Source organism: Poeciliopsis prolifica, unplaced genomic scaffold (genome assembly GCF_027474105.1).
Source record: "Poeciliopsis prolifica strain line A6 unplaced genomic scaffold, Auburn_PproV2 SCAFFOLD021, whole genome shotgun sequence".
Lineage (NCBI taxonomy): Eukaryota > Metazoa > Chordata > Actinopteri > Cyprinodontiformes > Poeciliidae > Poeciliopsis > Poeciliopsis prolifica.
Window position 1 is genome coordinate 8,679,193 of NW_026562396.1, and position 13,819 is coordinate 8,693,011.

Here is a 13,819-nt window from a genome sequence, read left to right on the forward strand (position 1 = left end):
TCTTGGTCTAAACTCGGTCATAGAGAATCAGATTGTAACCCATGAGACTTTGGGTCTCACGGGTTTTTTGTTGTTACCATTACTTGTGTCATACATTTCAGTTTTCCTCACAAAACCAGCATTCAGTTGTCTTGAGACAAAAGAAAACCGTGACTAACGTGCCCCGGTGCATCTGTCGTTTAGACCGGGACCAAAATCTGGAGTCAGGAAGTGCGGCAGAAATGCAGTTTGACCGAAACCTGAAAAAAGTGAACTGAATTTTATTATTATATAGTTACACCCGCAAGCTACTTAAATTTGTTTACATCCCAAAATCGAATTTAGTTTTCAAAAAGATTTTTATCATAGTTCAGTCATCAATATTTTACTCTTGTGCCAACAGTAGAACAGTAAAAATGTAGATGATATGAACCATGTTATTTTAGTATAAAATGACTCTGTTCAGGTATTTATTTTAACTACTTGACCCTTTTAAATGTTATTTTTACCCTTGAAATGTAAATGTTAGCAGTCGTTTCACTTGTTGATAGAAAAGTGCACTGGTTTGAATCAATTCATACAGTAACTGGACTGAACACCAAACTTTCACCATATTTATATACGTATTAAATGTTATATCCCCATAATTCTTTTGCATATTGTCTTTGGTTGCCAGCAGATAGTAGTTTAGTTAAAGAGCGTTTCATCTTCTGAGACATGCATATGTGTGTTATTGCTATAGAACTGATGCCATGCAGTTGCTCTGTGTTTGTTGATGGTGATTTACTCACGTCGGCATGCTGAATGACCGAAGGGGCTCAGACTGACAAGTTAGTTCATCTTAAAATATGATTAAGGCAATAAAATAAGAGGGTGTTATTACCTCCAGACCAATGTACCGTACCAGGATCCAGTGGAAGGTTGTGAATCTCACACACATTTCATCCCACTATGCACACATTATACGACCAAAAGGTGCTGCAGAAGCAATGCACTTGGTTCAAAGCAGTGTCGGGACTTGTTGGCGCATTTAATTTTTTGATGTTTACGCTGACAGCAGTATACATGGAAGGGGAAGAGACGGTGACACTGCAGCTGTTTTGAACTTCTGTTTTCTTTGTTGATGTTCATATGTGTTTTCAATTGGGATGAATGGAAGACAAATGATGCATCTGTTTTGCTGAAACGCCACCAAGTTCAGAAGTCTGACTTTGTGGAGGTTAATGGGCTGTGATTTTGACTTTCGGTCAGCATATATCTGTTAGTGTACGAAACAGTTTCCAACAGTCTTGTTCCCCTGCAGGCCCTCTGTACACATATTGATTTGTGGTAAATGGAAGGACAGCACACAGCGATTGGGATATCATTGCATGGGAAGCAGGACACACTGGGTATCGACTTGTCCAAGGCATTTGAGAAAAGGTTCTACATTGATGAGTTACAAGAGCCAAAAAAAGATACAAAATACAACCAACTAGTGACTCTGTGTCCTTCTCTAATGATACTTTTGAGCTCCGGGCTGAGGGCATTCCTGCATTGGGGTGACACTGAAACTAATGTCTCTTTAATGTTTTCCCTGAGTAGCACAAAGCTGTAGGGTGGTGGTGTTTACCTACCTGCCTGCCTGTCTGTGGTGCAGAGCAACATCTTGTTTATTCAACCCTACATTGACAAAATAGGATGAGGAAAGTACTGATAAAAGTCAGGGCAGTCTCACTTTTAAGCAAACTTCAGCGCTTTGTGAAAATTTTGGACTCAATTTGACTGGACCGTCAGGGTGAAACGATGCTTAAAACCCACAAGACGAAACAAAGTACTGATTTCACAAGGACAAGATGGGACAAGACTAACATTACTTTCAAGAAAATTTCAAAGACGAAATTTATGTTTGAGAAATGCCTTTATCGTGCATTGTTCTGGATTTTGCCACAAATTTAACAAACTGATTTTTCATTTTCATCTGTTTTTATCTTTAGGTGTGTGGACTGTTTGGGGGATGTGTGTGAAGAGCTGAGCTTCACTCCATCCAATCTGAGTTTGAGGTTTCTTGAAAAAAATAATGGCCAGACGTTTCAATTTCTACATTCATCATCTTCCTAAAATAACGGCCTAAGTCATTTTTATTTTTTTGCCAAAAGTAATCTTTGCAAGGACAAAAAAAAAATCAATACATCCACTAAGACTAGCAGCTGTAAAAGGAGCTAAAGGTTATTCCAGGTTGTGACTTGAATAAATGAGTACAAATCCACACCGAATTGTTTAGAATACTATTTGTGAAAAATAGTAATAAAATGATGCACTACTTTCTCTGTCACTTAAAAATAATAATAAAAAAACCACTGAGGTTTGTGGTTATAATCTGACAAAAGGTTGCTGTCGTTGCTGTCTGATAGCGCGCGGTGTTGAAAGGCAACACAGGGAATGTGCTGTGGCTTTTTCTACCCTTTATACTCTTCAAATTGAAAAATGTGGCTCCTGTGGTTTCCTGAATGAAATATGTGGGGTTTTAAAGTGACATTTTGGTAGTGAAGACGTTTTGAAGACGTTTACAAGCGACGCTGTTGACAGAAAGCATCCACTCTGGTGCAAGTTCATGTGAAACAGTTTGAAATCTGCCAGTGGTCAGTAGTGAGGCATCATGGACACTCACTAGTAGAATCAAAGGCAAAATTTTGCTTCTAAAAGCCCAACTTCAGAGAGAGAAACAAACAAAGGAAAACAAGCAAGCCTAATGCCAAGGAGAAGAAATTTTATGACGTGTGGAAACTAGAAGAATCTGTAAATAAATGCCAAGAAATAAGCAGCCTTTTGGCAGCTCGACAGTTTTACTTTAGAAACATCCACTAGAGTCAGCTGCGACATCCAGCTGACACACATATGACATTCAAAGGAACTCTGCGATGAGCGTGCCGCAGAACTGGGAGGTAATTAAAAACACTCAAGCTGACTTCCTTATTCTCCCCTGGCTCCTGAAAAGCAACACTGCACTCACAGCTGATGGCACACAGATGTCAGAGCTGGTAAATGGAGTTTAGAGAGGAGCTTGTTATGATTAAATGAATCTGATTGTGTTCTAACCCAGAGGTGCACATAGGAGGCAAGTTTATCTACCCTCGCCTGGTGGAGGCACGTACGTTTTTGGGCCTCGGTTCCGACCGCAGTGTTCATTTTTATGTCGCCTTTGAGCGCAGAAAATTAGCGTGGGTGTTTGTCTGGGCTTGGCGGATCAGCGAGTGGATTGATGGGTGGGCGGTTTTGATGATGGATGGATGATAGGTGTGCATCTGATACACTGCAGGAGTATGTTTGCTGCCTTGTAGATAAGAAAATCCCCCAAAGTGGGCTTCAGAATCATCTTTTCTTTTTTTTTCTTTTTCTATTGACAAAACTGTCAAAGGAACAGCAGCAGAGGTGAAAAAACTAAACCACAGCAAAACATGAAAGACAGTGGGAAGTGAAAGGAATTCAAAATCCAGGCAACAAGTCGAGCAGATATTAAATTCCCACTGCCAAATACAGTCAGTGCCTACCATATTTACCTGCAGCCCGAGCAGAGCTTTTCAAAAACGCCTCAAGATAAATTCGCCTTTTTTTCTTTTTTGTTTTGCAGTATTATAGAGTTATTCTAAACACGATGGTTTAGAGCTCAATATAATTTGAATATATTGAGTGGGAGGGGGGGGGACCAAGTTACTTGGACATTTGATTATGTTTTACAAAATCCCTGGTGGTGTAGTTATTGAGGGCGTCCAGGAAGGATGACCAATCAGATTTCAAGGCTAGCCCACGCCCCTGCGTCAAAGGAGAGAGGATTTAATGGCCTACCTGCAAATGCTCCCTGCAGTGATCCAATGCACAGAGAAGACGAGGCAGGCAGCTCGCCGTTTCCTTGCATTGTGTCACTGTTAAAACCCCAGCAACATGGCATAAAGACAACCTTCAGATCAGTTGCATTTACAGACAGGCGGACAATCCTTAAATGATGCCGCATTGATGACTAAACATGATGAGCTGCATTTTTAGAGACAACGTTTCAGTATGCAGAGCTAATCTCTCTCCCTCTTTGTCTTTGTTCTCTTGTCTGCTCAGGTTGGAGGACACACCATGCTACCTATCCGCTGGATGCCCCCAGAGAGCATCATGTACAGAAAGTTCTCTACGGAAAGTGACGTCTGGAGCTTTGGGGTCATCCTTTGGGAGATCTTTACCTATGGGAAGCAGCCTTGGTTTCAGCTGGGTAACAATGAGGTACAGAGAGCCTGCAGCATGTCAATGAACATCCACGAGACACAGCAGGCTACACACAGTGTGATGGATGGATGGATGGATGGATGGATGGATGGATGGATGGATGGATGGATGGATGGATGGATGGATGGATGGATGGATGGATGGATGGATGGATGGATGGATGGATGGATGGATGGATGGATGGATGGATGGATGGATGGATGGATGGATGGATGGATGGATGGATGGATGGATGGATGGATGGATGGATGGATGGATGGTCAGGAACAACGAGGTTTCAAATTCAGAGCCTTATAATGGATGACGAGGTGACGAAGGGGATGATGAAACATCTCACTCAATCTATTTGTTGTTTTAAATCTTGTGAAATTATCATAAGAAGCTGGTTAATTATGTCAGATTCAACCAAAGACAGGAACGACTCATCCGTTCTCACACAATTATTGAACATTTTGGTTCCAGCCGGTCTGTCGTTGGTTCTACTATGACTAGTCCTTAGCATAGCAACGTCGATAGGTTTGAACATCGTGTTTAAGGTTGTCGTTTTATTGACAGTGTCATGCAGTGTGACTGGAAGGTAGACAAACGCCTACCCTTGTAATGGATCTAAACATTTTTTTGTTTGTTTTTTTAAAGAGGAAGCGTTAATCATTTAATAGGGGACGCAATGGTGGGAATTTGTCCTTTGGCATTGAAACATGACGAGCCTCCAGACGAGCCTCCACCGCGTATGTCTGAGTCCACGTGTCCTCGGGGAGGACACTTCATCCGGATTGTCTTCGAGTAGCGGTGTGTGGCAGCCTCACTTCTGTCAGACTCCCCAAGGGCAGCTGTGACTATATTGTAGTAGCTTGGGAATGTGTCCATGACTAACTGAATATGGAGAGTAAAGTGCTGCGGAGTCCTCTGGTCCTTGATAAATCGCTTTACAAAAACAGGCCAATTCTTACCACCACTTCCCATTTCAGGCGACTAAGAACTATTATCTTGTTATGTCAGAGATATTTCCATGGTTTGTTGCAGAGACAATGTACTGGCTGGACGGGCAGAGGACCAAAGGTTTGTAAAGGGTAGTTACAACCACTTGTGAGTTAGATTTAATAGTTTAGAGCTTTATTTTGATTTATCTCTATATATCTTTACTGTCTTGTTGTACCACATTGTGTATTTATTAGATGAAATGTAGTTTTATTATTACTATTCCCTTAGCATGATGGCTTTTTATGTCATCTTTCTTTTATGGCCACTCTGCTCTCCAACACTGGATGATGACAGCCAACTGCACAAGCAAAATCCTCCACTAAAGAGGGCAATCTGCCCCTGTCATTGATTGCACTCGCGTAATAATAATATTAATAATAATATTAATAATAACACAAACTGGCATTTCTGCAATTTATAGCAGGAAATAAAAACTAATTGAACCAGAAATATTAGAATCGGCGTTAAGGTAACATGAGGTCATTTTATTTATATGGCGCATTTTCAGCAACAAGGCAATTCAAAGTGCTTTACATGAGTTAGAAGGAGACACAACTAAACAATAAACCAAAGGAAAAACCAAGAGAGAAAAAAAAGAAAACAAAAAAGTATAATACCCAGGCCTTTGTGCATAAAGAAGGAATTTAACTTCAGTTTCAGAAGCTCAGAGCAAACAGACATTAAATATAAATATATTAACTTTCAAGGAGATTAAAGACCTCTGAAAGAACACAATGCACATATATTGTGAGCATTTTTTTGGTCGCAATACAGAAACTATTTGTTTCACAGCAGAGTTGCTGCTGTGAAAAGTGCTCATTGCGTTCATCAGAGACGCCCTGCGAGAGTTATCTGTCAGTGGCAGCAAGTTTTTGTGTCGAGATGACGGTAAAAGTCTAAACAGTTTCTGTCCAGGGTGTGTGTGGTCTGCAGAGATGCTAGCTGCCCTTTTGTTGACCCTAGACTTGTACAAGTCCTGGGTGGAGGAAATGTCAGGCCAGATGTTCTTGTCAGCCGACCTAATTATTCATTGCAGTCTGGTCCTGCCCAGTCTGAATAATGACTGTGGAGAAGATGAACAGGACACCTTTGTTGCTACTGGAGTTGCCGTAGGACGTCGTCTCTGCTGGGCCTGCTTACTACAGTGTCGGTGTGAACGTAGTGTAAAAGGTTTGTCGCTCCAACGAATGAAGGAAACGCAGATGTCTCCCCCAATAGCTGGTAGATTGTCAGCGCTGGCTCAATGGCTGAATTATGAATATATTTCATGGAACTGGTGGCATCTGTCGCTGTCATGACCTTTATGACTTATCGCATGACCAAGTTCATTCACATATAATTTTAGTTTAATTTCTTCGCCATTGCAAAAGTGCGTATATATGTCATCTCATCCAGTATCATCTCATCTTGAGCGAGTTCAGACCACAGCAACGTTCCAGCAGGTCCACTTCCTGTCTGTAAGCAGACCGGACACCATCTTGGATCAGACTGACAGTCTTCTGCAAACATTAAGAGTTTCACCGCTGAGGTGCAGTCATTTGCGTGCAGTGATAAGAGCAGTGGGGAGAGAACACAGCCCTGGGGAACACCAGGGGTTACGGTCGACAATGCTCCCCAGCCTCACCTATACGGCTCCAAGCGGAGCAGTGCTTTTCACAGCTCCTTAGGTTGCACAAAGATACATTACTACAACAATTATTAATGGGCCTGAGTGGCTGGAGTCGAAGTGATAGATTATTACCTGGGTACTACAGGAACTTGTAACTAACATGGCCGTCTCTCTTGTGACCAGGCAGGCTCCTCTGGAGCCGCACAGTAAAATTAGCATCAGCTTTATCTGCCAGGCTTGTTGTGTTGGCCCAAACCTATAAATTACTTTATTTATTTATTTATTGTGCTTCTGAGTCAACATACAGTATGCGCAATACCCACTTGCGTCCAAAAATAGAGCAGACAAGAGGAGATATTGGTCGATCATTAGTCACTGTCGTGGCGCCGCGCTGTTGTCGTCCGCACAGAAGAAAGCGCATGAAACACAATCAGATAGGTGCGACAAACAGACCTCAAAGACTTAATCATTTTTGTTGTCGCTCAACAAAGCGTCAATTGATGTGGCTGTTGAGTCTCTGAGCCGTGACGACGGGCCACTTTTCGCCTTCATGGCGGAACTCCTCCAGAATGACGAATAAAACGGGTCACTGTGGAAGCTCCGGTTCGCTCCTAACTCAACAGGAACAGGTTTTCTGCAGCTTACCAGCAAAATTGACTTTCACATTAATTGTTCCAAACTTTCGTTTTCCATCCAATCGATCGGAGATGCAGAAATTACCGGGCTAGAACAACCATTTTCTCACACCATTAAGTATCACCGCGAGAGCCTGTCACACCTGATCTCGTGTGGCCGCGGATTTGCGTGCCGAGAACCGTTTTGGTGACAACGATTCTACCCTTCAAGATGACAGCGTGGGCTTGATATGCAGCACAACGGCTCTCAGAGGTGACTTTCTCCAAATAAAGTGGGTGATATCCTGCCCAATTTAGGCGGAAAACATATTTTTATGAGAAAAGTGAAACATACTCAGTCTGATAAGGTTGGTGGAATAAATGTGGAGTCCCTCAACACTTTGCTGAAACACATTTTGATTCAGTTCCAGCTTTCTGTTAAAACTCATCGTGATTTACGGCAATTCTGAACGATGTTCAGCTTTTGCTAAAGCTGTAGATGGCAGAGAAGTTGCAGGGATTGTTAGGATATAGCATTACAAAGCGGCGACGTGCAAACAGGGGAGACAGATCCTCACCTGTCATCATGGAAACAATCTATTATGATAAAATAATTTATATTGCCATTTTCACCCTGTGGTTTATACTGTAAAGTACCTATTTTTCATTTGGCTTAGTCAGTTCTATTTTTTTTTTTTCTTAAAAATTACTGGATTTTAAACCCATTCAAATGCCCGAAAGCGAAGCTGGTGAGGCAGCAGTGAGCTGAGCCTCACCTGGGTTTGATCAACCTCTCTGACTGGCTGCCATTCAATGGGAGCACACTCCTCCTGGTCACCAATAAAATGGCTAAAAACATTTAATGTATGAACTGATTTTCCATAATTTAGCTCATGTATATAATGTCCAGTGCTTTTTGTTGTGTGTGACGTGTTTCGTGTTCTGAGGAGCGATCAGAACCGGCAGAGAACAGATTGGAGGTGAGGCAGGCAGATTTGGCTAAAATGCAAAGTCAAATTCTTTTAAGTTGTATTTAATACTTATGGCTTTTTGTAACAAATAAAGGTAGCATCATTATTTGACTGCAGTATGATCTGCAATTAAAACACACCCGGCCGTACAGCCGGTGTCTGGACGGTCAGTTTGACAGACACACCGACCGATGCAGTGCTCTCCTGACCACAGGCTACCTGCTATAAATATAAAGCAGAAATGTATGCCGCCACACCGCTCTGCTCCCCTCTTCCTTCTCCTCCTCCTCCTCCTCCACTCACTGTTTTCTCAATTAAAAGCACATTAACACAGCTGTGCATTTATTATCACACTAGTATCTCTGTCAGACCTGCACGACAGAAATCTGCTGCTACAGTCATCAATCACGCAGTGTGATGGGAGATGCTGCTTTGATTCCCTGATGTTGAACTTGCACCATGACGCGTTCAAGCCCAGTAGGATTTTTGAAACTGCAGGGTGGGCGTTGGGCCCTTAGCAAAGACCGACGAGTCGCATGCGGCCAGCAGGGACTCTAAGCAGTGTCATGTTTTATCACAAATTCACAAAAATAGGAGGGGAAACCAGTTTAAGGATGATTAGGTTTCAATGAATGTATTAGTGAATTACATTTTCAATCCGAAAGCTGCATATTTCATTGACTGTAAAACACAAACTTTGAAAAACGTTCCTGATTTACCGAATTTCCTGCAACAAGTACGGCACAATTATTCTATTTAAATAGGCTGCAGCACATGAAACCAAACGTCGCCGTCGTCTTTCGTTCCTCGCTCACGTCGTCTCAGTCTGTACGTCGCCTTGTGCCACCAACAGCAAACAAGGCGGCGGTGCGATGGAGGATCACGTAGAGCCTCTTTGCATAAATTCCTCAATGACAAGCAGCACAATGAAGCTGCCGTCTCCTGGCAACAGCACCGGCCGAGAATCCGGCTGATTTATCAGCGCAACCGGGAGTCAGTCTGCTGAGTGACGCTGCGTTTGTTCAGGCTGATTTAGGTCACATTCAGTCCTCACAGTGCTAATTATTCTTGAGAACTTGGTTGCTTTTTTTCTTAATTGCTTCCCTTCGAACATGTATTGTGGATTTATTAAATGTCGACGCGAGTTACTGACATTGCTAACACTGGTTAGGGTTAGAGTTAGGCTTAAATTAAATTTCACTTTGGTTTTCTTTAGAAAACAGCTTTTTGTGCTGTGTGTACTCTGGTTGTCGTTGTCTGAACATAAAATGTATTTATTGATGTAAAACACCAAACAACAACAACAACGGGGGAGTTTCCTGGAGGGAGAGACGAGCTCGTCCACACACAGCCTTATCAGTTTGAAATAATGAAGTCAAATTGTCATGACAACGGTGAGTCATCTGACTAATTGCTGCACGAGCCTGGTTTTCACACGTCCACCGTCACTGTTTTTGTTTATTAGAATTTCATGATGTGGGACAGGAATAAATAAATAAGTAAATCGCAAACAGAAATCCTGTTTGTCCTTTAAAACTGAATGTGTGCCACTGATATCGGTTTCATTAGCTCGAATCTCAACGGACGGGCCGCCTGGTGTCACCGCTTTCTCATTACGGAGGAAGCGAAGCAGCCAGCCCGTGCGGACGGCCTCTCTCACCCCACCGCTGTCTCTTTCTTTCCCTCCTCCGCAGGTTATCGAGTGCATAACCCAGGGCCGGGTGCTGGAGAGGCCACGGATCTGTCCCAAGGAGGTTTACGACATCATGCTGGGCTGCTGGCAGAGGGAACCGCAGCAGCGACTGAACATTAAGGACATCCAGAAGGTCCTGTTCGCCATGGGAAAAGCCACCCCAGTCTACCTGGATATCCTGGGCTAGCGGCAGCCGCTCCCCCTCACCACCCTCCCTCCCCGAATCCCCCCAACACCCCCCTGCTCCCCGACAGACGGAAAACATCGACAGAGACAAAAAACGAGACAAAGAGACCCCCCCACATGAAAATCCAGGAATAACCAAACCAACCTGATCCACTGTCGAAAAAACACCTGCTTCGTTTGGGAGGGACTTAAGTGCCTGCAACACTTTTGGATATAGTGGATTAAAACATATTAAAAAAAAATTTGAAAAAGGAGAAAAAAAACCCACGCACTTTTACATTTTCTTTACTTGCGTATAAGATGTACATGTTTGAAGAATTTTGTCTTTTTTTTCCCCCTCGGGGGAAGGAGAAAAAAAAAGAAACTGCAAAAATTACACAAACATGGAGGAAGGGAACCGGGCTGGCGATGGGAAAACGGCTACAACTTGACACAGTGGAGAGAATACATCAGAGTTCAAAATCTATTCTGGGTTTGGTTTTATTAATATATATATATAGAAATATTACATATATTTTATATTTATTTCCTTTTCAAGGTCAGTCGAGGTGTTAAAGGGTCCGACATTTTTTGTCGCCAAGGGCTTGGCCCCTGTCCGAAGTGGAGACCAACAAACTGCTGGCAGGGACCAGAGATGAGGAAGCCTTACACGCTCTCTGATTGGCCGGCTCCGAGCCTTCGAAGAGAAACTGTGGAATAACACTGGCTGGAAACGCTGTGCTCTGTTTGAGGACCTGTCCAATCAGACAACTGACAAAGTCTATTTTAATTTAAAAAATAATGTACATATTGTAAAATTCTACGTGTCAGAATTGTGTTAACTTATTTTTTCCCTGATTTTACTTTGGTTCCTTTTCCTGACTGTGATCCGGGTGACTGAAGCATCGAGCTGCGGTCCTTGTTCTCGTCCCGTTTCCGTGGGAGAACGTCTCTCGGGGGACTTTTACCCGCGTGACGACGGCAAATCCAGTTCAAAACGGGGCACCTCCACCCCCCACCCCCTGCTGACGGCGCGTCACGCTGACTGTGGAGAGCGCGGGATGACTCAGAGCCATGGTCCACGCACCGGAGGCGCCGAAGCCTCGCCTTTACGTTCCACTTTGTTTGCTTTTTAAAGCAAGTTAAGTGATCTGCCACGCCACAGACCCCCGAAACACAAACACATGCTCTGTCACGTTCAGGCTTTTTTTTTTTTTTTTTTGGGTGAAACTGCTGAAGAGAAACATTTCTACAAGTCCGACCATATTCATGTTTTGGCACCTTTAAAGGAGTAGTTTGACGTTTTGTGAAATATGGCTATTTGCTTTCTTTAGCTCAGAGTCATCGACGGCAGAACCAGCCTCCGAAGCTGCTTATCGCAAATAATTTGGGATTTCTCACTGCTGTCAGATTTAGATTTTTGATTTTTTTATGTTTTTGAATTGTTTTCTTGTCTTTTCACACACAAAAAAAAAACTCAGTGAAAATATCAAAATGGAATTACATTACATTACTCTTACTTTTGTTTCCTCAACGTCTTTAAAAAATGGTCAAATTTTTCTAAATGTCAGAGCCGTATAGAACAGCAGTCCAGTCAGATTCGCTCATACCCCAAACATGAAAAATGGATATTTACAATCATGACATTTTTATTGAATTTCTAGAGAAATGAAGATGTGTATGTGAGTTTTCTCTGTCTGCATAACAACTTTGCAATCTGTGTTTGTGAATAACCTTGTTGTTTTGTTGTTGTTTTTTTAAATACCTTTTGTCTCAGCGGACGAAATCTCAGAGTCAGTGCCAGCTCGACCAAGCTATGCTAACGCAATGAAATCTGGAATGTTCTAATTTTGAGTTTAGACTGATCCAAAACCAGAGTGTTTTTTTTTTCTTCAGCATTTTAGCAAAAACAAAACTATAGGAACGGTACGGTCAGATCTTCAATTTTGTCTTCAAAACCTTGATAAGTGACAACATCGAGATATTAGAATACCTCCCGAAAGATTTACCGGAAACCAAGGTTTCCTGTAAACCAAGAAACCCAGATTCTATTGATGTTATCAAAACAGCATCATTTTCTTTGCACCATTGAGGTAATTCTGTGTTCTGGTTCCAATGACATCTAAGTGGATTTGTGGACTTTAATGCTGTTCAAGGCTGGTTGGAAAGTAAGCGTCCTGTGTTTAGACTTTGGTGATAAGCTTTTACGTATCTCTGGCTCAAAATCTCACAACTGTACCATTCCTCTCACTTTTCTTAACAAGAAAGCAAATAGGCATAATACGTTGAAACGGAAACTACAGACTTCACTGGTTGATTCCATCCAGGTCTCGTTATGTTACTGTCCAAAAAAAAATAAAGAAACTGAATCATGTTTTTATGATACAGCCATATTTTCCGTCAGCTATTCATGTGTGGTGGCTGTTTTTTTACACCTGCTGTATCTGACAAAGAAGCCTCTTCTGTTACCATTAAATCACAAAGTATCAACCCATTCCAAATCAGCTGATTGTTGTTAATGAAGTTTGGTCATTTGTCTTAAATGAACCCGGTAATATAAAAAGTTTTCTTCTAGAAAGAGGAAGAAACACCCACGAAATCTACAGTGAGGTCAAAACTAGGTCAATTTCGAAGGTTGAGCTGAAAAAGAAACATGCTTCAGTTTCGTTTTCTCACGTCCTGGAAATTTCAATCTGAACGACGAACCTCAGGCGACTGTCCTGTTTCATGTTGTGTCTGAATATACAGCAGTTCTGCGTGGTTCTCTCCACACGCCTCTGTTTTTATCGCCACACGGCGTCCCACAGCTTCTCACAGCGTCGCTGTGTCCGTCTCCGTTCTCCTTTGGAACTATGTAAAGCATTAATGAGCATTCACTTCCTCCACGTGTTTTTTATATGACAAGAGGGATCAAAATCCATCGAGTTACCCAAAGTATTGATTTTTTTTTTTTTTTTTTTGTGTGTATTCTCTTGTGGTAAAGATAAACGCTTAAAGACTTTATGACACAGACCGTGAGCATTTGCAGGGTATTGTAATCCTTTCATGGTGAGTTATATATTGTTTAATATGTTTTTCTTTTTTTTTCTTCTTCTTCTTCTTGGATGAACTAACTGAACACTTTTTGAAGCAAAGTTGGCATATTACCATGTACACATGTTACAGAATATAAAAATGTGGTATAACGACTGCAGTATATAAAATACTGGTATTCCATGATAGATCTTTGTATTAATGTGACTCTCTTAAGAAAATGTCTTCAAACAATCAGACGATCTCCTTTTCCATTTTGTCCTGTCTTATAAAGATATGTGAATTTGAAACGCTCTCGTCCTTCTCTAAATCTCCGAGAGATGAACGTCCTGTCTTCTGTGTGTGTGTTCACATTTTGGCTCCTCCGTCCCACCAGATACACGTTTCGTGTTTTTGCAGCTCTTTAATGGATTTCAGTTCAAATCGCTGATTGTTTGACAAAACAAAATGTGCCGGGTTAGAGGTTCAGTTTGTGTGGGAGTGCATGAACACCGAATGCAGCCGCAGGGGGAGCTAGAATCTT

The 13,819-nt window shown here is 42.0% G+C and overlaps 1 protein-coding gene across 3 annotated transcripts in view; it reads left to right on the forward strand.

The window, feature by feature from the left end:
- The window catches only part of ntrk3b (neurotrophic tyrosine kinase, receptor, type 3b), a 234,833-nt gene extending 221,300 nt beyond the window's left edge, over window positions 1-13,533 (forward strand). For all 3 annotated transcript variants that reach the window (XM_055044969.1, XM_055044970.1, XM_055044971.1), the window contains 2 exons: window positions 4,069-4,227; window positions 10,100-13,533. In XM_055044969.1, the coding sequence (XP_054900944.1) occupies window positions 4,069-4,227; window positions 10,100-10,285 (345 nt within the window). In that variant the 3' untranslated portion in view covers window positions 10,286-13,533. The remainder of the gene's footprint in view (window positions 1-4,068; window positions 4,228-10,099) is intronic.
- The last annotated feature ends 286 nt before the right edge of the window (window positions 13,534-13,819 follow it).